The sequence below is a fragment of the Macaca nemestrina genome, chromosome 11, assembly GCF_043159975.1.
Source record: "Macaca nemestrina isolate mMacNem1 chromosome 11, mMacNem.hap1, whole genome shotgun sequence".
In the NCBI taxonomy this organism is placed as follows: domain Eukaryota; kingdom Metazoa; phylum Chordata; class Mammalia; order Primates; family Cercopithecidae; genus Macaca; species Macaca nemestrina.
Genome location: NC_092135.1, coordinates 100,479,068 through 100,504,770, shown reverse-complemented (window position 1 = coordinate 100,504,770; position 25,703 = coordinate 100,479,068). Strand labels below are relative to the sequence as shown.

General features: G+C 41.3%; 1 protein-coding gene across 3 annotated transcripts in view; it reads right to left on the bottom strand.

Moving 5' to 3' along the window:
- Positions 1-25,703, bottom strand: part of LOC105468076 (bone morphogenetic protein receptor type 2) — a 210,383-nt gene that overhangs the window by 78,073 nt on the left and 106,607 nt on the right. For all 3 annotated transcript variants that reach the window (XM_011718035.3, XM_011718036.3, XM_011718034.3), the window contains exons 2-3: positions 21,499-21,669; positions 19,214-19,384 (exon numbers count right to left, since the gene is read on the bottom strand). In XM_011718035.3, coding sequence (XP_011716337.1) covers positions 19,214-19,384; positions 21,499-21,669 — 342 coding nt within the window. The remainder of the gene's footprint in view (positions 1-19,213; positions 19,385-21,498; positions 21,670-25,703) is intronic.

The following is a 25,703-nucleotide window of genomic DNA, read 5'->3' as shown; positions in this document are numbered from 1 at the left end:
TCCAATACCAAATAAAAAATTACTTCTTGCAGGCAGCAAAAGAATATATAAATTGAACTACATCCAAAATAAAAACTTTGGGCTGGGCATGGTGGCTCATGCCTATAACAGATCCCAGCACTTTGGGAGGTCTAGGTGGGCAGATCACTTGAGGTCAGGGAGTTCAAGACCAGCCAAGCCAACACGGCAAAACCCCATCACTACTAAAAATACAAAAATTAGATAGATATGGTGGCACACACCTGTAATCCCAGCTTCTTGGGAGGCTGAGGCAGGAGAATGGCGTGAACCTGCGGGGCGGAGATTGCAGTAAGCTGAGATCACACCATTGCACTCTAGCCTGGGCGACAGAATGAGACTCCGTCTCAAAAAAAAAAAAAAAACAAAAACAAAAAACCAACAAACAAACAAAAACAAAAATAAAAACTTTCAGATTATGAAAACAATCAAAAGAGTGAAACGACAACCTATGGGAGAAAATATTTGCAAATCATATATCTGATAAGTGGTTAATATCCAGAATATATAAAGAACTCTTACAACTTAACAACATAAAACAAATGACCCAGTTAAAAAACGGGCAAAGGACCTGAATAGATATTTTTCCAAATGGCCAACAAGCACATAAAAAGATGCTCAATATCTCCAATCATTAGGGAAATGTAAAACAAAACCACAATGACATTCCACCTCACACCCATTAGGACAGCTACTATTAAAAAAAAAATAACAAGTGACAGTAAGAATGTGAAGAAGCTGGAACCCTTGTAGGTTCTCAAAAAAGTAAAACTAGGCCAGGTGTAGTGGTTCACGCCTATAATCCCAGCACTTTGGGAGGCTGAGGTGGGAGGATTACTTGAAGCCAGATGTTCACGACCAGCCTAACAACATAGCAAGATCCTATCTCTAAAATAAACTTTAAAAATTAGCCAGGTAACAGTCGGGTACGGTGGCTCACGCCTGTAATCTCACCACTTTGAGAGGCCGAGGCAGGCGAATCACAAGGTCAGGAGTTTGAGACCAGCCTGGCTAACATGGTGATACCCTGTCTCTACTAAAATTACAAAAAAATTAGCTGGACATAGTGGTGGGTGCCTGTAATCCCAGCTACTCAGGAGGCTGAGGCAGAAGAATCACTTGAACCCAGGAGGCGGAGGGTGCAGTGAGCCGAGATCGTGCCACTGCACTCCAGCCTGGGTGACAGAGTGAGACTCCATCTCAAAAAAAATTAACCAGACATGGGGTCATGTGCCTGTAATCCTAGCTACCCAGGAGGCTGAGGCAGCAGGATCACTTGAGTCCAGGAGTTCAACATTACAGTGAGCTATGATTGTGCCATTGCACTCCAGTCTAGGCAACAAAGCAAGACCCTGTCTCTTAAAAAAAAAATTAAAAATAGCATTATTAGCATATTATCAATATAATAGCAATTATATTTCTTGGTATGCATCCAAAAGAATTGAAAGCAGGGTCTCAAAGAGATACTTGTATACCCACATTCATTGGAGCTTTATTCATAATAGCCAAGAGGTAGAAGTAACTCAAGTGTCCATGATGGATGAATGGATGAATAAATGTAGTATTTACGTAAAATGGAATATTATCCAGCCTTCAAAAAAATTCTAACGCATGCTACAAGATAGATGAACGTTGATGATGCTATGCTAACTGAAATGAGCTAATTGCAAAAAGACAAATATGAAATGGTTCTACTTATATGATATACTTAGAGTAGTCAAATTCATAGAGACAGAAAGTAGAGGGTGGTTGGAGGGCCTGAGAAGAAGGGGTAATAGTGAGTTGTTATTTAACGGGTACAGAGTTTCGGTACTTGAAGGTGAAGAGTTCTGGCGATTGGTTGTACGACAATATGAACTATACTGAACTGTACACTTAAAAATGGTAAGATGGTAAATTTCACATTTTGTGTATTTTACCACAGCTAAAATTTTTACAAAATAATTTCTTGTAACTGGTACATACACTACATGCAGCTATCTTGACTAAAGACAGAAAACTACTCTGAAAAATAATTAGGAACAAATTTAACAAAAGAACTGTAAGACTTGTACACTGCGTAAACTATAAAACATTGTTGAAATAAATGAAAGAAGGTTTAAATAAATGTAAAGATATCATGTTCATGAATTAAGAGACTTTATATTGTTAATATAGCAATACTCCCCAAACTGCCTATCAAAATCCCAGTTGTCTTTTTTCAGATATGGAAAACTGATCACAATTCATATGGAAATGCAAGGAACCCAAAACAGCCATAATAATCTTGAAAAAGAAAAACAGCCTGGGCACAGTGGCTCTTGCCTGTAATCCCAGCACTTTTGGAGGCCGAGGCAGGCGGATCACCTGAGTCAGGAGTTCGAGACCAGCCATGGCCAACGTGGTGAAACCCTGTCTCTACTAAAAATAAAAAAATTAGCTGGATGTGGTAGTGCAAGCCTGTAATGCCAGCTACTCGGGAGGCTGAGGCAGGAGAATTGCTTGAATCCGGGAGGTGGAGGTTGCAGTGAACTGAGATCACACCATGGTACTCCAGTCTGGGCAACAAGAGTGAAACTCGAAGGGGAGGGGAGGGGAGAGGAGGGGAGGGGAGGGGAGAGGAGGGGAGGGTAAGGAAAAAAGAGCAAAGTTGGAGAACTCAGCCTTCTTTATTTTAAAAGTAATTAGAAAGCAATAGTTATCAAGACAGTGTGGTCCTGGCATAAGGATCAATGGATCCTTGACATATTGATCAATGGAATAAATTAAGAGTTCAGAAATAAACCTTTGCATTTATGGTCAATTGATTTTTTTTTTTTTTTAAAGACAGAGTGTTGTTCTGTTGCCCAGGCTGGAGCGCAGTGGTGCAATCTCAGCTCATTGCAACCTCCGCCTCCCAGGTTCACGCCATTCTCCTGCCTCAGCCTCCTGAGTAGCTAGGACTACAGGCATCCACCACCACGCCCGGCTAATTTTTTTTGTATTTTTTAGTTGAGACGGGGTTTCACCATGTTAGCCAGGATGGTCTCGATCTCCTGACCTCGTGATCCGCTCGCCTCCGCCTCCGCCTCCTGAAGTACTGGGATTACAGGTGTGAGCCACCGCGCCCAGCCTGTCAATTGATTTTTGACAAGGGTACCAAGACAATTCAATTGGGAAAAATAATATTTTCCACGAAAGATACTGGAAAACTGAATATCAAACAAAAGAATGAAGTTGGACTCCCTACCTCATGCCATATACAAAAATTAACTCAAAATGGATCACAGACCTAAATGTAAGAGCTAAAACTATAAAATCCCAAGAAGAAAACACAACAGCAAACCTTTGTGACCGTATTAGAAAATAGTTTCAGGTTAGGCGTGGTGGCTCACGCCTGTAATCCCAGGGCTTTCAGAGGCCGAGGCAGGCAGATCACCTGAGGTCAGGAGTTCTACTAAAAATACAAAAATAAGCTGGGCATGGTGGCACGCACCTGTAATCCCAGCTACTTGGGAGGCTAAGACAGGAGAATAGCATGAACCCAGGAGGTGGAGGTTGCAGTGAGCCAAGATCGCGCCATTGCACTCCAGCCTGGGCGACACAGCAAGGCTCCATTTCAAAGAAAAAAAAAGAAAGAAAATGGTTTCAGAGTGACAAAATAAAAAGATAAATTAGACTTCATTAAAAATGTCAAATCTGTGTACCTCAAAGAATACCACCAACTAAGTAAAATGACAAGCCAAAGAATGAGATTTGTATCTACTATGTAAAAAGAACTTTTACAACTAAACAATAAAAAGACAAATATGCACAATTTTTAAATGGGCAATGGGTTTGAATTAACATTTTACCAAATAAAATATACAATATTTAAGCAGCACAGGAAAAGATGCTCATTACCATTATTCATTAGGGAAATGAAAACCAAAACCATAATGAGATATTACATCATACCCACTAGGATGACTATAATCAAAAAGAAACTGGTCACTATTTTCAAATAGAGAAAGGTTAAAAAATTGGAAATGAAAAGAAAATAGTAATTGAAAGTTGGAAGGAAAGAATAAAAGCTGCCAAAGGTTAAAACACAGTAGTGCTTATTATTGCACACCCCATCTCAAGCATGTGTTTGGAGGTTTTAATATGTAAATAAAAATACTTAACTGTATTATGTGCCACTCTGGTGGGAATGTTGATAATGGGGGAGGCTATGCATGTGTCGGAGCAGCGGGGGATAACGGGAATTCTCTTCTTTTCTCTCAATTTTGCTATCAACCTAAACTGCTCTAATTTTTTTATTAAAAAAATGTATTATCTCACAGTTTCTATGGGAATCTACATACTGTTTATATAAGTGCTCTGCCATGATCTTTTACAAGACTGTATTTAGGGTGTAGGCTGGTGCCATAGTCATCTCAAGACTCAACTAAGACAGTATCTATTGCTGAGCTCACTCAGTAGCTGTTGGCAGGGTTCACAAATTGTTGGACTATGGGCCTCAGTTCCTTGCTGGGTATTGGCAAGTTAGCTGATCTCAGTTCTTTGCCAGGTGGCCTTCTTCATCACAGCAAGCACAAAAGAAGAACCAGAGAGAACACATCAGCAAAATAATAGTCATGGTCTTTTAAAACCTAATTACAGAAGTGATATACCATCACTTTTGCCTAATCTGTTAAAATCAAGTTATTAGGTCTAGCTTACATTCAGAAGGACAGGATTATACAAGGGTGAGAATACCAGGAGGCAGGGATCATTGGGAACCATGTCAGAAGCTGCCTACCACAATATACACACTTTTGATTTTTTTTTTTCTTTTTTATTTATGGTTTGAGACAGGGTCTTGGTCTGTTACCCAGGCTGGAGTGCAGTGGTGCAATCATGGCTCACTGCAGCCTCGACTTCCTGGGCTCAGGTAATTCTTCCATCTCAGCCTCTCAAATAGCTGAGACTATACCATGCACCACCACAACTGGCTAATCTTTTTGTTCTTTTGTTTTGTTTTGTTTTGTTTTTGTAGAGACGGGGTTCTGCTATGTTGCTCAAGTTACTCTTGAAACTCCTGGGCTCAAGTGATCCACCAACCTCAGCCTCTCAAAGTGCTGGGATTACAGGTGTGAGCCGCCATGCCTGGCCCTTCTTAGAGGGGTCTTGCTTTGTTGCCCCGGCTGGAGTGCAGTAGAGTGATCATAGCTCACTGTAGCCTTAAATTCCTGGGCTCAAACAATCCTCCCACCTCAGCTGTCCAAATAGTTGGGACTACTTTGGAAGTACGGGCACACCGTGCCCTGCTAATTTTAAAAAGAGCCTCAAGTCACAATGTTCCGTCAACCCATTCCAAATACAGAGCCTTCTTCTATGTTTTTCTGTTTAAAGACAACTTATTTAACGTACTGTATATGGTTGATTCACTGACACTTAATTCATGGCCAACAACACTATAACTCATGCCTGAATGAATTTTACCTCACACACATATTTCTCCTTAAGGTGTATCACAGTCTTCTTGCTCTTTGGAATACTAGATAGCACTTTGGCACCACTCTTGCAGGCCATTTCAAACCACAAAAGCAACAAAAAGCACAAAAATGCAAGAGTGCCACTAAATAGACTATGAAAAATATACTTGTTTACAGTATGAGAGCTGAAACAAGAAGGCAGAGCATAGCCTTGTTCAACCTAAGCTGGGAATGTGTACCTTGGGCGACTCAAATTTTCTGCCACTCTGTGCATGTCTAGGAATGACCATGAAAGCACTGTGAATTTTAGCAAGTAAAAGGGGGGCAAAACAGAATTCAGGAACAATGAGGATCTACTGCCTCTTATTTATTGCTAAACACTTTTACAAATGTACAATTGGAGGAAAAAAGGCAGAATATCTGTTTCTTTTCAGGAACAAATTCCTATCTCCCCCCCCCCTCCGCCTCAATTGGAGGAAAAAAGGCAGAATATGTTTTTTTTCAGGAACAACTTCTTTCTCTCTCTCTTTCTCTTTCTTTCAGAGATGGAGTCTCACTTTGTCACCCAGGCTAGAGTGCAGTGGGGTGAACTTGGCTCACTGCAACCTCCGCCTCCTGGGTTCAAGCTATTCTCTTGCCACAGCCTCCAGAGTAGTGGGGACTACAGTCACCTGCCACCACGCCCAGCTAATTTTTGTATTTTTAGTAGAGACGGGGTTTCATCATATTGTCCAGGTGGTCTCGAACTCCTGACCTTGTGATGTGCCTGCCTTGGCCTCCCAAAGTGCTGGGATTACAGGCGTGAGCCACCACACCCGGCCTAGCTTTTATTTTTTTTCTGTGTATGAAAGATGCAGGAAATAGTGTGTGTTCTGTTTCTCAAGTATAAGCACATAAGAAACAACACATGTCATAGGAAACTCAGTAACAATCTTTCATATTAAAAAAAAAACCACAGAATATAGGGTTTCATACATAATAAATAAAAATTAACAGAAAAGTATCCTTTATGGTAAAAGGAAAATGATATGGGGGAGGATGTTTGTAACAGTTTCTAAAATGACTTAAAGACAGTTCTTTCCTAAGAAAGTTAGCGTTATTTATTGAATGTCTTCTCTCTGTGGGCACTTTAGTGTATTATCTTATTTAATCTAAACACCTACATAAATTGGATACTATTATTTTGCATATGAAGTAATTGATGCAGAGAGGCTAAATAATGTGTTCAAGGTTATGTTTAGCAAGTTTAACAGCAAGGTTTTTAACCCAGGCACTACGATTGATGGCCTATGCTCTTCATCATTACACTATATAACATTCCAAACAATCAAGTGAAACCTTATGCTTCTCTCCCTCAAATTATCCTATTTTTTTTTTATTTTTTGGCAGTTGATTAAGCTAATTTCATAATACAGCTAATACAAAATGTGTTGTTTTTAATGAGACATTTTGAGAAGCACTTCTAACAGTATATTGAAGTTGTCGGTGTATTCTTAGTCAAAGTTGTGTCTGTTCAACTATTATTTAACTTATTTTATTTATTTATTTAATTTTTTTTTTGGTGACGAAGTCTCACTCTGTAGCCCAGGCTGGAATGCAATGGCGCCATCTCAGCTGACTGCAACTTCCGCCTCCCGGGTTCCAGCAATTCTTCTGCCTCAGCCTCCCAAGTAACTGGGATTACACGTGCACGCCACCACACCCAGCTAATTTTTTTATATTTTAGTAGAGATGGGTTTCATTGTGTTACCAAGGCTGGTTTACAACTCCTGAACTCAGGCAATCCACCCACCTCGGCCTCCCAAAATGCTAGCATTACAGGTATGAGCCACTGCACCTGGCCTATTTAACATTATTTTGAAGATGCTTGTTACTCAAATTATGGCTAGTCTCATCTTGGTTTTGAATGTATTTTAAATTTTTTCATGTATCTATGACTCTATTATAGTATGTTTGTATCTGAAACCACTAAATAATTATTAGATGGGTAATTAGTTTTTGCATATGAAAATATGCAGAAAATGCTCAGCAATCAGAGAGCCCATTATAAGGAAATGAGACACAGTTAAGGCAGGAAGAGAATTGGAACATGGAATTGGATATGTTAAAAAGACAGGAAAAACTGCAGTTGTTGAAATGAATACATGGAAATTATTTCACAGTGTACAACCAATTCTGTCTAGTATTTCAGAAGATAATCATTTAATAAACGCTGGTCAATTCCACCATACATGCTTGGGACTTAGATTTTTTTTTTTTTTTTCCTTGAGACGGAGTTTCACTCTTGTTGCCCAGGCTAGAGTGCAATGCTGTGATCTTGGCTCACTGCAACATCTGCCTCCCGGGTTCAAGCGATTCTCTTGCCTTGGCCTCCCAAGTAGCTGAGACTACAGGCATGTGCCACCATGCCCGGCTAATTTTCTATTTTTTTTAGTAGAGACGGGGTTTCTCCACATTGATCAAGCTGGTCTCAAACTCCTGACCTTAGGTGATCCGCCCGCTTAGGCCTCCCAAAGTGCTGGGATTACAGGCGTGAGCCACTGCGCCCGGCCCGGACTTAGATTTTATAGACGAAAAGCTTCTGCTGAGTTTCTCAGTTAAAGCCAGGTCAGTTAACAGGTTTTGCTTTGTTCATCAGGCAAATAAGTAATGTAAAATTTTAAAAACCCTAAGGTGAAAAAGGATTACTTTTCGAGAGGAGAGGAGCAAGGTAGGTAGGTAGGTAGGTAGGTAGGTAGGTAGGTAGGTAGATACGGGATAGAGGTTGGCATTCAGAAGTGCAGAGCTAGCAAAACTTCAGAATGAAAACTGATGAACAAGAAATAATGTGTAAAGAGAATCTTGTTACTACTGCACTAAAGAATTAATATTTTCCTAAAGGATGCGACCTTATATTTCTCTTGTCCTGTGCCTTCTACATTAATATATTTTTTAAACTTTTTATTTTTGTGGGTACATAGTAGGTATATATATTTATGTGGTACATGAGATGTTACAATAGTATTTTTGAAAAGTATAAAAATGTGGTCAGGCGTGGTGGCTCACACCTGTAATCCCAACACTTTGGGAAGCCGAGGCAGGTGGATCACCTGAGGTCAGGAGTTCGAGACCAGCTTGGTCAAACTACTAAAAACACAAATACAAAAAACCTGCATTCCCACCTGGGCAACAGAATGAGACTCTGAATCAAAAAACAACAACACAAAACAAAAACCTGACAACTATGAAATATATATAGTAACCTGGAAAATATTTATGTTAAACAAAAAGGCAGGATCTAAAATGTATGTATATTACAACTATACAAAAATAAAAGAGAAAAGACTGGAAAGAAACATTCAAAAGATTAACAATGGTTGTATATGGGTGTAGACACTATTGGAGATTATTTTTTCCTTTCTACTTAATGTCATTTTCCTCTTTTTCCAAATTAACAAGCAGATTATTGATTACACAAATAATACATGAATATATTCTCATTTTAAAGATTCAAACAATACACAACTATAGGAATCATAAGTAACCTTTTTGGCAGGCACGGTGGCTCACGCCTGTAATCCCAGCACTTTGGGAGGCCGAGGCAGGCGGATCATGAGGTCAGGAGATTGAGACCATCCTGGCTAACACAGTGAAACCCCATCTCTACTAAAAATACAAAAAAAAAAAAAAAAAAAAAAAAAATAGCCGGGCGTGGTGGCAGGCGCCTGTAGTCCCAGCTACTAGGGAGGCTGAGGCAGGAGAATGGCGTGAGCCCAGGAGGCAGAGCTTGCAGTAAGCCGAGTGAGCCACTGCACTCCAGCCCCGGCAACAGAGCGAGACTTCATCTCAAACGAACAAACAAACAAAAAAGTAACCTTTCCACAGTCATCCCACACTACCCACTTTTTTTTTTTTTTTCTGTTTTGAGATGGAATGTCTTTCTGTTGCCCACGTTGGAGTGCAATGGCGCGATCTCAGCTTACTGCAACATCCACTTCCCAGGTTCAATACTACAGGCACATGCCACCACACCTGGCTAAATTTTTTGTATTTTTAGTAGAGATGGGGTTTCTTTATATAGGCCAGGCTGGTCTCAAACTGCTGACCTCATGATCCGCCTGCCTCGGCCTTCCAAAGTGCTGGAATTACAGCCGGGAGCCAACGCGCCCAGAGATCCGCTTATTTCTTTGCTAAGTTTGCAGTTTTTAGTAATTTTATTTTATTATTTTATTATTTTAGGTGAGACAGAGTCTCGCTCTGTCACCCAGGCTGGAGTGCAGTGGCGTGATCTTGGCTCACTGCTACCTCCGCTTCCGGGTTCAAGAAATTCTTCTGCCTCAGCCTCCCGAATAGCTGGGACTACAGGCATGCACCACCATGCCCAGCTAATTTTTGTATTTTTAGTAGAGACAGGGTTTCACCATATTGGCCAAGCTGGTCTTGAACTCCTGACCTCGTGATCCGCCTGCTTTGGCCTCCCAACGTGCTAGTGAGAGGTGACAATGTGCTAGCAGCCCTCATTCTCAGGGCCTCCTCAGCCTCGGCGTCCACTTTGGCGGCACTTGAGGAGCCCTTCAGCCCTCCATGGCACCGTGGGAGCCCCCTCTGGGCTGGCTGAGGCCCGAGCTGCCTCCCTCTGCTTGCCGGGAGGTGTGGAGGGAGAGGCGCGGGTGGGAACCAGGGCTGCGCCTGGCGCTCGGGGACCAGTGCGAGTTCCCGCCAGCGCGGGCGCCTGTGCGAGCTCAGCGGATCCCCCACACAGAGTGGCCAGCCTGCGCCGCCAGGCCAGGGCAGTGAGGGGCTTAGCACCCAGGCCAGCAGCTGTGGAGGTTGCACGGGGTCCCCCAACAGTGCCAGCCGGCCAGCGCCACACTCAAATTCTCACAGGGCCTTAGCTGCTTCCCTGCAGGGCAGGGCTTGGGACCTGCAGCCTGCCAAGTCTGAGCTCCCCCGCTGTGGTGGGTGGGCTCCCCTTGCAGTCGCAGCCTCCCCGACGGGTGCCACCCCCTGGTCCATCCACAGCCCAAGGGACAGTGCAGGTACAGCTCGGGACTGGCGGGCAGCTCTGCCTGCAGCCCTGGTGCAGGATCCACTGGGTGAAGCCAGCTGGGCTCCTGAACCGGATGGGGACTTGGAGAACTTTTATATCTAGCGGAAGGATTGTATGTGCACCAGTCAGCACTCTATCTAGCTAACCTAGTGGGAACTTGTAGAACTTTTCTGTCTAGCACTCTGTGTCTATCTCAAGGATTGTAAATACACCAATCAGCACTCTGTGTCTAGCTAAGGGTTTGTGAATACACCAATTGGTACTCTGTATCTAGCTAACCTAGTAGAGACTTGGAGGACTAGCACTCTGTGACTCTGTGACTAGCTCAAGGACTGTAAATGCACCAATCAGCACTCTGTGTCTAGCTCAGGGTTTGTAAATAACACCAATCAGTACTCTGTGTCTGGCTCAAGGTTTGTAAATACACCAATTGGTACTCTGTATCTAGCTAACTCTGTATCTAGCTAACTAGCACTCTGTGACTCTGTCCAGCTCAAGGATTGTAAACAGACCAATCAGCACTCTGTCAAGATGGACCAATCAGCTCTCTGTAAAATGGACTCATCGAGTCTCTGTAAAATAGACCAATCAGCAGGATGTTGGTGGCGTCAGATAAGGGAATAAAAGCAGGCTCAGGGGCAACCTCCTTGGGTCTCCTTCCACACTGTGGAAGCTTTGTTCTTTCACTCTTTGCAGTAACTCTTGCTGCTGCTCAATCTTTGGGTCTATGCTCTCTTTATGAGCTGTAACACTCACTGTGGAGGTCTGCAGCTTCACTCCTGAAGCCAAAGAGACCAGGAACCCACCCGGAAGAAGGAACAACTCCAGATGCGCTGCCTTTAAGAGCTGTAACACTCACCACGAAGGTCTGCAGCTTCACTCCTGATAGCGAGACCACGAACCCACCAGAAGGAAGAAGCTCCAGACACATCTAAACGTCTGAAGGAACAAACTCCAGACACACCATCTTTAAGAACTGTAACATTCACCGCAAGGGTCCGCGGCTTCATTATTGAAGTCAGTGAGACCAAGAACCCACCAATTTCAGACACTAGGATTACAGGTGTGAGCCACTGCGCCCGGCTATTTTATTTATTTTGAGATGTTGTCTTGCTCTGTCACCCAGGCTGGAGTGCAATGGCACAATCTCTGCTCACTGCAACCTCCGCCTCCTGGGTTCAAGCAATTCTTGTGCCTCAGTCTCCCAAATAGGTAGGATTACAGGCGCCCACCACCACATCCAGCTAGTTTTTTCTATTTTTAGTAGAGACTGGGTTTCTCCATGTTGGCCAGGATGTCTCGAACTCCTGACCTCAAGTGATCCACCCACCTTGGCCTCTCAAACTGCTGGGGTTACTGGCGGGAGCCACCGCGCCTGGTCAGTTTTTTGGAGGTGGAGTCTCGCTCTGTCGCCCAGGTTGGAGTGCAGTGGCGCGATCTCGGCTCACTGCAAGCTCTGCCTCCCGGGTTCAGGCCATTCTCCTGCTTCAGCCTCCCGAGTAGCTGGGACTACAGGCGCCCGCCACCACGCCCGGCTAAATTTTTTGTATTTTTTAGTAGAGACGGAGTTTCACCGTGTTAGGATGGTCTCGATCTCCTGACCTCGTGATCCGCCCGTCTCGGCCTCCCAAAGTGCTGGGATTATAGGCGTGAGCCACTGCGTCCGGCCTTTTTTTTTTTTTTTTTTTTTTTTTAAGACAGGTTCTCACTCTGTAGCCTAGGCTGGAGTGCATTGGCACAATCTTGGATTATAGCAACTTCTGCCTCCCAGACTCAAGCGATCCTCCCATCTCAGTCTCCCAAGTAGCAGGGATCACAGGTGTGCGCCACTACACCCAGCTAATTTTTGTATTTTTGGTACAGATCAGGTTTCTCCATGTTGCCCAGACTGGTCTCAAACTCCTGGGATCAACCAATCCACCTGCTTTGGCCTCCCAAAGTGCTGGGACTACAGGCATGAGTCACTGTGCCCTGCCATAATGAAAAATTTTAAAGGAGAAAAAAACTCACCATCACTAAACTTTCTAATTATTATTATATGGCCATGAGGAAAAGTTCTGTTTCTGAATTTTATATTTTAATTTCTTTCTTTAAACTTCAACAGATAAAAGTATTTTTATTTTGGTTAAACACCTAGCATTTGCAGACTAAATGTCTGACATTTGATGTAACAGTAGTTATTTTTCTTGAGGTTAATGCAGAAGCCAAAATTGATCTTGTTTGCCAACTTTAACTTCACTCAATTTTTTTGTCTGAAGAACAAAATACATAAATTAACGCTTCCAAATTAGAGCGATTTACTTAAACACTTTTCCTTTTTATTGCAATAGCATTACTGATTCCTAGTTGGCAGTATTCCTACTTTTGGGTCAAAAGGTTATAGTAAACTAAACTAAGAACCAGGTAACAATCTGAAACGTAAGGCAGCTGTAAAGATCTTTGAGGAGGCCGGGCGCGGTGGCTCAAGCCTGTAATCCCAGCACTTTGGGAGGCTGAGATGGGCGGATCACGAGGTCAGGAGATCGAGACCATCCTGGCTAACACGGTGAAACCCCGTCTCTACTAAAAAATACAAAAAACTAGTCGGGCGACGTGGCGGGCGCCTGTAGTCCCAGCTACTCGGGAGGCTGAGGCAGGAGAATGGCGTAAACCTGGGAGGCGGAGCTTGCAGTGAGCTGAGATCCGGCCACTGCACTCCAGTTTGGGCGACAAAGCAAGACTCCGTCTCAAAAAAAAAAAAAAAAAAAAAAAAAAAAAGATCTTTGAGGATGATGTATGAACAAATTCCCTTTCTCTCTTTTTCTTTTTGAGAGGGAGTCTCTGTCACTCAGGCTGGAGTGTAGTGGTGCAATCTCAGCTCACTGCAATCTCTGCCTCCTGGGTTCAAGTGATTCTTCTGCTTCAGTCTCCCAAGTAGCTGGGATTACAGGCACATGCCACCACACCTGGCTAATTTTTGTATTTTTAGTAGAGATGGGGTTTCACCATGTTGGCCAGACTGGCATGGAACTCTGAAGCTCAGGCAATCCACCCACCTTGGCCTCCCAAAGTGCTGGGATTACAGGCGTGAGCCACCGCACTGGCCACTTTCCCTCTTTCATTTACCTAAAGATACAAGTGAAAATTAGAGACTTTGTTTTGTTTGTGAAAAATGTGAAAAATAAATGTATCCAATTCAATACAATCTTCTAATAGAAGCTAATGGCCTTCAGTAGGCAGAAACTACAGCTATAAAGAAAATTTCCTATGGCTTTCAGTTTAGTGCTTCATCAACAAATCAAAGCAAATAACCCAAAACTGATGATCCTAGAGTACGGCCTGATAAAATTTATTGACTAAGAAAATTCTTGAGATGTGCTATATTTTAACTTTTTAAACTTTAGAAATTGTTTAATCTTTTTATTTGGAAATAATTTAAAACTTACACAACAGTCGCAAGAATAGTACAAAGAATATACCATATACTTTCACCCAGATTTACCTATTCACCTATTGATACCATTTTACTATTTGCTTTTATTATCTCTCTCTTTCTACACACACACACACACACACACACACACACACACACACACACACCTTTTTTTGAACCATTACACAGTAGAATCATGGTCCTTTATTCTTAAACACTTCTTAGATTATTTCCTAAGAATATGGTTATTCTCTTATAAAACCACAGTATTGTTATCAGTTTCTGCACATTTAACACTGAAACATTTTTCTCTAATCATCATGTCCTTTATCACATTTTTCTCATCCAGTAAAAGGCAGGCATTGCCTAGTTGTCCAGTCTTTTTAGCTTCCTTTGACCTAGACCTTTCCCACAGTCTGTTTTATATGACATTCACATTTTTGAAAAATATGATCCCCCTTTTTGTAATAGAACATTCCTAATTTGGGGTTTGTGTGATGTTACCTCATGATTAAATTCAGGTTATGTATTCTTGACTGGAATATAGTACTATATTAGTTATGTGTCCTCTAGATATCATGGATTTCCATGTGTCCTTCTTTAATAATGTTAATTTTTACTATCTGGTCAAGGTGTCCATTTTTCCCATTTTATAATTACTAATTTTTCCCTTGAGATATGTGGGAGGCATGCAAATATCCTGGCTCCTCATTGAAATTGCCCCTAGATTTAGGATCCTTTGATGATTCTTGCCTGATCCAATCCTTAACACAATGGTTGCAGAATGATAAGCTGCCAACTCCAGCAATCCTACATTTACCAGTTGGCACTTGACATTCTACTCATGATTCATTTTCCTTCCAGTGGTTCACAATTAATTAATTACTTAATTGTTTAGCACTCAAATTGACCCACATTTAGCTAGTGGGAGTTCCTTCCAGCTGGATCCTGTGTCCTTATGACAAGTCTCCATGATATTTTTAGGTACTTCTTTCCTTCCTTTTTTGGCTTTGTTTTATTTTTGAGACAGGGCCTCACTCTATTGCCCAGGCTGGAGTACAGTGGCCTGATCACAGCTCACTGCAGCCTTGACTTCCCAAGTTCAAGTGATCCTCCCACCTCAGCCTCCCAAGTAGCTGGAACTACAGGCGTGTGCCACACCTGGTTACTTTTTAATTTTTTTTGAGATAAGGTCTATGTTGCCCAGGCTGGTTGTGAACTTCTGGGATCAAGCAGTCCTCTTGCCTTGGCTTCCCAAAGTGCTGGGATTACAGGCTCTTTCCTTACTTTTTTTTTTTTTTTTTTTTTTTTTTGAGACGGAGTCTTGCTCTGCCGCCGAGGCTGGAGTGCAGTGGCCGGATCTCAGCTCACTGCAAGCTCCGCCTCCCGGGTTCACGCCATTCTCCTGCCTCAGCCTCCCGAGTAGTTGGGACTACAGGCGCCCGCCACCGCGCCCGGCTAGTTTTTTGTATTTTTTAGTAGAGACGGGGTTTCACCGTGTTAGCCAGGATGGTCTCGATCTCCTGACCTCGTGATCCGCCCGTCTCGGCCTCCCAAAGTGCTGGGATTACAGGCTTGAGCCACCGCGCCCGGCCTCTTTCCTTACTTTCTTACAAAAATTATTAAAACATTACAAGATGTCCCAGGCTTATCTTATATCTGTCCTGCTCTAGTCTTGGAATAAATCATTTTTCTAAGAAGCCTTGGTTCCTTATTTTTATTTTTTGAGACAGTGTTTCACTCTTGTTGCCCAGGCTGGAGCACAATGGCGTGATCTTGGCTCACTGCAACCTCCGCCTCCCAGGTTCAAGCAATTCTTCTGTTTCAGCCTCCCGGGTAGCTGGGATTACAGATGCATGCCACCACGCCCAGCTAATTTTTGTATTTTTACTAGAGTCCGGGTTTTATCATATGGGTCAGGCTGGTTTTGAATACCTGACTTCGTGATTCGCCTGCCTTGGCTTACCAAAGTGCTGGGATTACAGGCGTGAGCCACTGCGCCCAGCCACCTTAGTTCCTTTTTAGTGGGGAATGGTATTAGAGACTAAGATCTGGGCATTATGAATAGTCACTGCTACTGGGGTACTGTTGCTTGTTATCCTTTTCAATGAATAGAGATTCAAGAAATACATGCATTTGCATGTGTATATAAATACTATGTCTATTTTCACACATGTACACAGCCACATATACACTCATGTAACACACACATATGCATATTTTTAAAATTATAAGTCATACTGATACTTTGAATTGTGATCTATTTGCATGGGTTTCTCTTCTGTCTTCCCCATTTGATAATTGTGTATCCCTCTTTCTTCAGTAAGAACCCCCAGGTACATCAACTCATTTTCTTTTTTTTGAGACAGAGTCTCGCTCTGCTGCCAGACTAGAGTGCAGTGGCGCAATCTCAGCTCACTGCAACCTCCGCCTCCTGGGTTCAAGCTGAGGTCTCCTGCCTCAGCCTCCCGAGTAGCTGGGACTACAGGTGCGCACCAACACGCCCAGCTGATTTTTGTATTTTTAGTAGAGATAGGGTTTCACCATATTGGCCAGGATGGTCTTGATCTCTTTACCTCGTGATCTGCCCATCTAGGTCTCCCAAAGTGCTGGGATTACAGGTATGAGCCACCACACCCAGCCTCAACTCATTTTCTTTCTTTCTTTTTTTTTTTTTTTTTGAGACAGAGTCTTGCTCTGTCACCCAGGCTGGAGTGCAGTGGCGCGATCTCGGCTCACTGCAAGTTCCGCCTCCCGGGTTCACACCATTCTCCTGCCTCAGCCTGCCGAATAGCTGGGACTACAGGTGCCCACCATCACGCCCGGCTAATTTTTTTGTATTTGTAGTAGAGACGGGGTTTCACTGTGTTAGCCAGGATGGTCTCGATCTCCTGACCTCGTGATCCACCCGCCTTGGCCTCCCAAAGTGCTGGGATTACAGGTGTGAGCCACTGCACCCAGCCAACTCATTTTCTTAATCCTATAGTACATCTACAATGGTTTCAGAATTGGTTTGCCCACACTACTAAAAGACAAATCTTCTCAAAAGAGTTCAGTATTTGTTTGCAATTCTCCCCATCCTTTATATCACATCTTGCACAAGAGTGCATATAGTTAAATACTATGCTTAAAAACCACTTGGATGAATTCTTTTTCTCTTAAGCGTTTTTCTTTCTTTTTTTTCTTATCTTTCAATAACTTTGGTATCAAGGTAGTTATTGTAGTAATATGAAATACAATTGGGGCCGGGCGTGGTGGCTCACGCCTGTAATCCCAGCACTTTGGGAGGCTGAGGTGGGCGGATCATCTGAGGTCGGGAATTCGAGACCAGCCTGGCCAACATGGAGAAACCCCATCTCTACTAAAAATACAACAATTAGCCAGGCATGGTGGCGAGCACCTGTAATCCTGGCTACTTGGGAGGCTGAGAAAGGAGAATCACTTGAATCTGGGAGGCGGACGTTACAGTGAGCCGAGATCGTGCCACTACACTCTAGCCTGGGTGACAAGAGCAAGACTCTGTCTCAAAAAAATAAATAAAATTAAAATAATATTGGGTTCATTTATTTCAGTTTGCTTATACTGTCAGGAATTTTTATCCTTTCCATTTGTAGGTACTTAACTTTTTTTGCTTATGTACAATAGTGACACGATACCAATAGTAAAAACTATATACAAAAAGCTACACTCAGGCTGGGTGTGGTGGCTCACATCTGTAATCCCAGCACTTTGGGAGGCCAAGGCAGGCGGATCACCTGAGCTCGGGAGTTCGAGACCAGCCTTACCAACATGGAGAAACCCCATCTCTACTAAAAATACAAAATTAGCCAGGCGTGGTGGCACATGCCTGATCCCAGCTACTAGGGAGGCTGAGGCAGGAGAATCGCTTGAACCTGGGAGGTGGAGGTTGTGGTGAGCTGAGATTGCGCCATTGCACTCCAGCCTGGGCAACAAGAGCGAAATTCCGTCTCTAAAAAACAAAACAAAACAAAAACAAAAAAAGCTACACTCAGAGAACAGTCACTCTTTTCCATATTCTTTCTGTCTCATTCCTTGGATCCCTTATAAATAACCAAGTTCATTATTTTCTAATTTATTCTTTGTTTCTTTTTGTAAAGATAAGTCAATAATAGATAAGCTTTTTTATTTTCCTTCCAGTGCTATACAACAGAGACTACTATATATACTTTTTTGTATCTAATATTACCGGTGAAAATCACTCTGTGTTAGTTCATAAAGATCTTATTTTTTTCTTATAGCTGTATAGTTGATACTCCATTACATGTATGTACCATAGTATATTTCAACTAATCTCCTATTCTTGGACATTTACTTCCTAATATTGTGCAGTTACAAATAACACTGCAATAAACAACTCAATGTCTATGTATATTCATACTATTGAAGATCTATCTTCCAGATAAATTCCAAGAAACGTGAAAGCAAGGTGAAAGAGTAAGCACACATGTATTTGTCTTAACCAAATTTCCCTCCATACATGTTGGAAAGCACTATATTTTATTTTATTTTGAGATAGAGTCTCGCTGTATCACCTAGGTTAGAGGGCAGTGGCACAATCGCTGCAGCCTCAACTTCGCAGGCTCAAGCAATTCTCCAACCTCAGCTTCCCCAACAGCTGAACTACACATGTGCACCACCACGCCTGGCTAATTTATGTATTGTTTTGGTAGAGATGGGATCTCACTATGTTGCCCAGGCTGGTCTTCAATTCCTGGGCTCAAGTGATCCTCCTCCTCTGGCCTCCTAAAGTGCTGAAATTACAGGTATGAACCACCGTGCCTGGCCAGTACTATATTTTACCAAAGTTATTTAGTAATATATTGGTGCCTTGGAAGGCCTAGTGCATCTCTTTCGGATTTCAGGTGTTTGCCAGATATAATCTTACGATGCTGGAACTCTACCTCTTACTCCTACTAACCTTGAACTTTTTTTTTTTTTTTTTTTTTTTAGATTCACTCTTGTTGCCCAGGCTGGAGTGCAATGGCTCAATCTTGGCTCACTGCAACCTCCATCTCCCAGGTTGAAGCAATTCTCCTGTCTTAGCCTCCTGAGTAGCTGGGATTACAGGCATGTGCCACCACGCCTGGCTAATTTTTTGTATTTTTAGTAGAGATGGGATTTCACCACGTTGGCTAGGCTGGTCTCAAACTTCCAACCTCAGGTGATCTGCCCACCTCGGCCTCCCAAAGTGCTGGAATTACAGGCATGAGCCATCATGCCCGGCCTCAACCTTGAATGTTTTTTATGTTTTTTTTTTTCTATTTTGCAAATCTTTGGAGAAAGGAAATACAAAGAAAAGTTAGTTACTTTACTTACTGAGTGGTGTTGTGTCAGGAGGTGGAAAATTCTCGGTAAAGTTGACATTACATAAATCTGTGCTACAACAGCAGAAACGGTATGTTCCATTCTGAATTGAGGGAGGAGTGGTAGTTACTACACATTCTTCATAGTGACACTCTTGGGGATCTCCAATGTGAGACCAACATCCTATAAATCAATATGAATACAAAAAAGTTAGGAGACAATACAATAAAGAAAACTAAAAGAAAAACAACAAACTAAGCAGTAATTTCAATAAATGTGAGAGTACGTGTAAGCTATGAAGCAGTTTTGCAAATCAACGGGAAACACATTTTTAAGAAACAGAAAAATGGTAAAGGATACAAAAGACATTTCATGGGGGGAAAAAGGAACATGTTTAACTGCGTGATTAATCTAAGATTTATTTATTTATTTGTTTATTTATTTATTTATTTATTGAGACAGAGTTTCGCTCTTGTTGCCCAGGCTAGAGTGTAATATCGCGATCTCAGCTCACTGCAATCTCCACCTCCTGGGTTCAAGCGATTCTCCTACCTTAGCCTCCCAAGTAGCTGGGATTACAGGCATGCACCACCGCCACACCTGGCTAATTTTGTATTTTTAGTAGAGATGGGGTTTCTCCACGTTGGTCAGGCCGGTCTCAAACTCCCGACCTCAGGTGATCTGCCCGCTTCGGCCTCCCAAACTGCTGGGATTATAGGTGTAAGCCACCACGCCCAGCTAAGAATTATTAAAGCAAGAGTAAGGTTTCATTTTTGTCTATACAAAGTATATTGTTCTAGGTTTAAAAAATAATATGGCTGGGCACTGTGGCTCACGCCTAGAATCCCAGCACCTTGGGAAGCCAAAGCAGGAGGATCACTTGAGCCCAGGAATTTGAGACCAGCCTGGGCAACACAGCCATACCACATCTCTACAAACAACAATTAGCTGGGCATGGTGGTGCCTGCCTGTGGTCCTACCGACTTGGGAGGATTGCTTGAGCCCAAGAGGTCGAGGTTGCAGTGAGCCATGAATGTGCCACTGCACTCTATCCTGAGCGACAGAGTGACATTCTGTCTCAAAAATAAATAAATAGATAAATAAATAAATAATATATATCAGAGAAATGATTCAGTAACACAGACACCTTCATACAGTGTTGGAGGAAATATAAATGAACAGTACAGTACTTTTAGAAAGCCACATGGAAATTTTTATACAGAGTCTTTAAAATATTGCTATATCTTATAACCTAATAATTCTACATCAAGGGATCTATTTCAAGGAAAAATCACATACAATCAATTATGTTCAAAGTTGTTCACTGAACAACCATGTTTCACTCTGCATTACAGTGAAAACATGAAAATAACATGTTTACCAATAGAATAATCTGTAAGTAAACTATGATACATATATACGATGATAGTTGTGCAAAAGTTAAAAAGGTTTTCAGAGATTCTTTAAAGACATGGAAAAAATGCTTATAATTAGGGTGGAGAAAACTGGATATGAAATTATTTATACAGTATGTTCCTAATTTTTTAAAAAGTACACGCATATAAAAACATAAAGGCATGTGGAAAATGAAGATAGATAAACTAATACAGTAAAAGTATTTTTAAATACTTTTTAAATACTGAAGAAGATAAACTAATACAGTAAAAGTATTTTTAAAGAGTATATTATTGTAGACTTTTGTTTTCTTTATAGTTCTCTATATATTCCAAAATTCATAGAATGGGCATGTATAACATTATAAGAAAGATGTTTTTAAAATAATCCAAAAATAAACAGCCTTTTATAAATTTGGGGCTTGGAGAGAGAGAGAGAGACAGAGAGAGAGAGAGAGATACACACATACACACACACTTTTTTTTTCTTTGAGATGGAATCTCGCTCTGTTGCCTAGGCTGGAGTGCACTGGTGCCATCTCAGCTCACTACAACCTCTGCCTTCCAGGTTCAGTGATTCTCCTGCCTCAGCCTACTGAGTAAGTAGCTGGGACCACAGGCACACACCACCATACCCAACTAAGTTTTGTATTTTTAGTAGAGATGGGGTTTCACCATGTTATTAACCAGGCTTGTCTCCAACTCCTGGCCTCAAGGGATCCGCCCACCTCGGCCCCCCAAAGTGCTGGAATTACAGGCATGAGACACCACACCCAGCTTTATATATATACTTTTAAATTCACTGTTTTTCTGAACAGGATTTTAACGTACTCCCATGTCCTTTTTAGATAAATATCAATTGTATAAAACACAGTCATTTCAGGTAAGGAAAGTATCACTTGCCTTGTTTTACAAGATTTATGTCCCCTTTTGATTTCTCCCAAAGGCCATAGCAGGTGCTACCTTTTGAGCATAATATTGTCCCATTTTCATGAGAGATTCTACTCTCACCTATCCCAAGGTCTTGCTGATATGGATCTTTAAATGCACATAGCCGTTCTTGATTCTGCGAAGCTAAAATAAAGGAAATAAAGGAATGACAAATTATTTAATGTTTTCAAAATATTATTACATAAAATCGTTGTCTTATCTGAATGACTTTATAAATTTCCCTACTAAATTATTTGAATTGAAATCTTTAAATTTGTAATTTTACATTCAATGACGTTCTTCTGTTCATGAATTCATTTGTAAACTCCAAACAAGAAGAAAATTTTAAAACTCATTTCCCAAAAGCAATCCCCTCATACTCTTTCTTCTATTAAATAATTTTGGTGTCCAAATAAAGAAATATCATCAAAGAAAATGTCCATGTTCAAAATTACCAAGTCTTCAAAACAAACAAACCTACAAGGCTGAATAATTTTGGAAATTGCATAGTACTTACTTTTATCATATTTTATAGTAGTTATACAAAGTTATATACATCATTAGGTATGATAAACTAATGATACAAAGAGTAACTATGAATGGGTACATGGTTTCTTTTTAGGGTACATATATGTTCTAAAATTAGACTGTGGTAATTGTTGCACAAGTCTGTACATTTGCAAAAAAATACCTGAATTGTTCACTTAAATTGAGTGAACTTCAGGTATAAATTATACTTAAATAAAGCTGTTCTTAAAAACTAGGCTATTAGTAGGCAAAAAAAAAACCAAAAACTTTTTTTTTTTTTTTGAGACAGATTTTCACTCTTATTGCCCAGGCTGGAGTGCAATGGCGCAATCTTGCCTCACCACAACCTCCGCCTCCCGGTTCAAGCGATTCGCCTGCCTCAGCCTCCTGAGTAGCTGGCATTACGGGCATGTGCCACCATGCCTGGCTAATTTTGTATTTTTAGTAGAGATGGGATTTCTCCATGTTGGTCAGGCTGGTCCTGAACTCTCAACCTCAGATGATTCACCCAACTAGGACTCCAAAAGTGCTGGGATTACAGGCGTGAGCCACTGCGCACGACCAAAAAAATTACTTTCCATTATTCAAATTATCAATATAATAACCAGAAGACGAAATGCTCAATAGACTTATCCTAAAATGACAACCTAATGTACTTTTAATGCCAGTTTTTCTCTATACATGTAATCCGATTTAACTAATTTTTGTAGAACATTTGCCACATAATTTATCAGCTAATAAATATTTACTAACATTGCTGAGAATACTAAAGTAAAAGGTTATCGAAAGCAACATCTGATCTTTATTTCATTTCTTACAGTAGGCTTTTATAATGTGTTTGACTAGCCAAAATAATAGTCTAATACACTTGGCCAATATATTCCTTGGGGGCTTCTGACTTGTTTCTTTATTTTCAACGTGTACCTACTTAGTATGGCTTAATTCATACGCACCTTAGCACTGAGGCTGATTTATTTAAATAATGTGTCTGAACAAAACTAAGAACTAAATTCTGGAGATGAAATTAACAGTAATAAGAAAACTTAAAATTTTTGTAGATGCTGGTCTTTTATCAATAGCTTAAATATTCTAGACATGATTCATAGGATTACAACACTGAAAAGAATTGTAGTGTCAGCCGATCAATCTGTCCATTTTATAAATGATTACATAGTGAAAAGCTTCACTCACACCCTTGTTCCCATTTGTCTATTCCAATGTTCCTTCCTTCCACCCCAGGAAACCACTGTTCTTGGTTACTTGGGCATCTTTTCAAACTTTACCATTATATATTTTCTAAATACATAATATTTACATATTTATAAATGAAGAGATTGGGTTAAGTAAAGACAATGCATAAAAATAGAACCTCTTAAAGGAGTTTTGAACATAAAACTGGTAATACAACTGAAAAATCCAATGTTGGCCAGGTGCAGTGGCTCACACCTGTAATCCCAGGCACTTTGTGAGGCCAATGCAGGCAGATCACCTGAGGTCAGGATTCGAGACCAGCCTGGTTAACATGGTGGAACCCTGTTTCTACTAAAACTACAAAAAATTAGCAGGGCGTGGTGGCGTATGCCTGTAATCCCAGCTATTCAGGAGGCTGAGGCAAGAAAATCACGTGAGCCCGGGAGGTGGAGGTTGCAGTGGGCTGAGATTACGCCATTGCATTCCAGATTGGGAAATAAGAGCAAACCTCTGTCTCAAAAAAAAAAGTATGGTTAAAAAAAAAAAAAAAAGTATGGGGTGGTTTATCCCAGATATGCAAGCCTGGTTCAATACTCAAAAAATCAATTAACATGCTCTATTAACACCCTGAGTACAAATTAATAGATAAATAGTGGTTACTACGCTGGGCACGGTGGCTCACGCCTGTAATCCCAGCACTTGGGGAGGCTGAGGCAGACAGATCATGAGGTCAGGAGTTTGAGACCAGCCTGGCCAACATGGTGAAACTCTGTCTCCACTAAAAATACAAAAATTAGCTGGGCGTGGTGGCGCATGCCTGTAATCCCAGCTACTCAGGAGGCTGAGGCAGGAGAAGTGCTTGAACCCAGGAGGCTGAGGTTACTGTGAGCCAAGACCACGCCTGCACTCCAGTCTGGGCGACAGAGCGAAACTCCATCTTGGAAAAAAAAATAGTGGTTCCTAATTTTGGCAGGACTGCATGCAAGGGAGTAGAAGAATGTGGAAATGTGTGGAAGTGGAATTTTACTTTGTTTTGGTTTACTTGTCAAAATGCCTGAAGCATTTTCGCTGGCTTTTAGTTCAGTCCCCAGGAGAATTAAATATTCTAATATACAAATAGCTTTGCAGGTGGAAGGACCATCCTCTTCAAAATGCTACCCCAATCACATATGGGAAACAACAAAGAAAATGTATACTATGTACATATGTAGCAAACCTGCACGTTGTGCATATGTGCCCTAGAACTTAAAGAATAATAAAAAAAGAAATTGAATGATAAAAAAAGAAAAAGAAAATGTATACTATGATTTCTTACCTTTAAAAAGAAAAACACAATAAAATATAAATTATGCAGATATGTTTGTGGAATAACTAAGAAAATGTAAAAGGGATGTCATTTTTCCTTTTTCTTATCATTAGCTAGACAACTGAATCCAGTCAATTCTTATTCTCAATTGCACTGCTGCTTCTAATTTAAAACTCTCAATTTTCTAGCTTCCCCTTCTTCCTGGAATTATCATTTTTGTTCAAAACTGTGTGCACAGGTCATTATGAGCATTACATTTTCAGAGGTGAAGCTTGATTTTAGTTCCTTTTCAACAACCTAGGAAGGTTAGACTAATTATACATGCTTATTGCTTTTCTTTTATTCAACAAACATAGTAGCATGTATCTAAGTATTGTTCCTTTTTTTTTTTTTTTTTGAGATGGAGTCTTGCTCTGCTGGAGTGCAGTGGTGCCATCTTGGCTCACTGCAACCTCCGTCTCCCAGGTTCAAGCAATTCTCCTGCCTCAGCCTCCCAAGTACCTGGTATTACAGGTATGCACCACCACGCCAGGCTAATTTTTTGTACTTTTAGTAGAGACAAGGTTTCATCATGTTGGCCAAGTTGGTCTCGAACTCCTGACTTCAGGTGATCCACCCACCTCGGCCTCCCAAAGTGCTGAGATTACAGGCATGAGCCACCGCACTTGGCCTGTTCTCTTTTTATTAAATATGTTTTTGATAATCCTTTCAATACAAAAGTTTGGTTTGGCCGAGAGTGGCGTCTCATGCCTGTAATCCCAAACTTTGGGAAGCTGTGGCAGAAGGATTGCTTGAGGCCAGGAGTTTGCACCAGTCGGGGCAACACAGTAAAGTCCCTACAAGTAATTTTTAAAATTTAAAATATGGTATTGCATGCCTGCAGTCCCAGCTACTTGGGAGGCCGAGGCAGAAGGATAGCAGGAGCCCAGGAGTTCAGGGCTGTGGTGAACTATGGCACCACTGCACCCTAGAGTCTGGGTTACTAGGGCAATACTGCACCCTATCCTGAGTGACAGAGTGATACCCTATCTCTTAAAAAAAAAAAAGTTTGGTCTTTTCTCAGGTCAGGAAAATAATATTAATTTATGCTTTGATAACTGTTTTCATTCATTTTTCTTACATCTTTTCTTGGAAATAACAACATGGATCCATA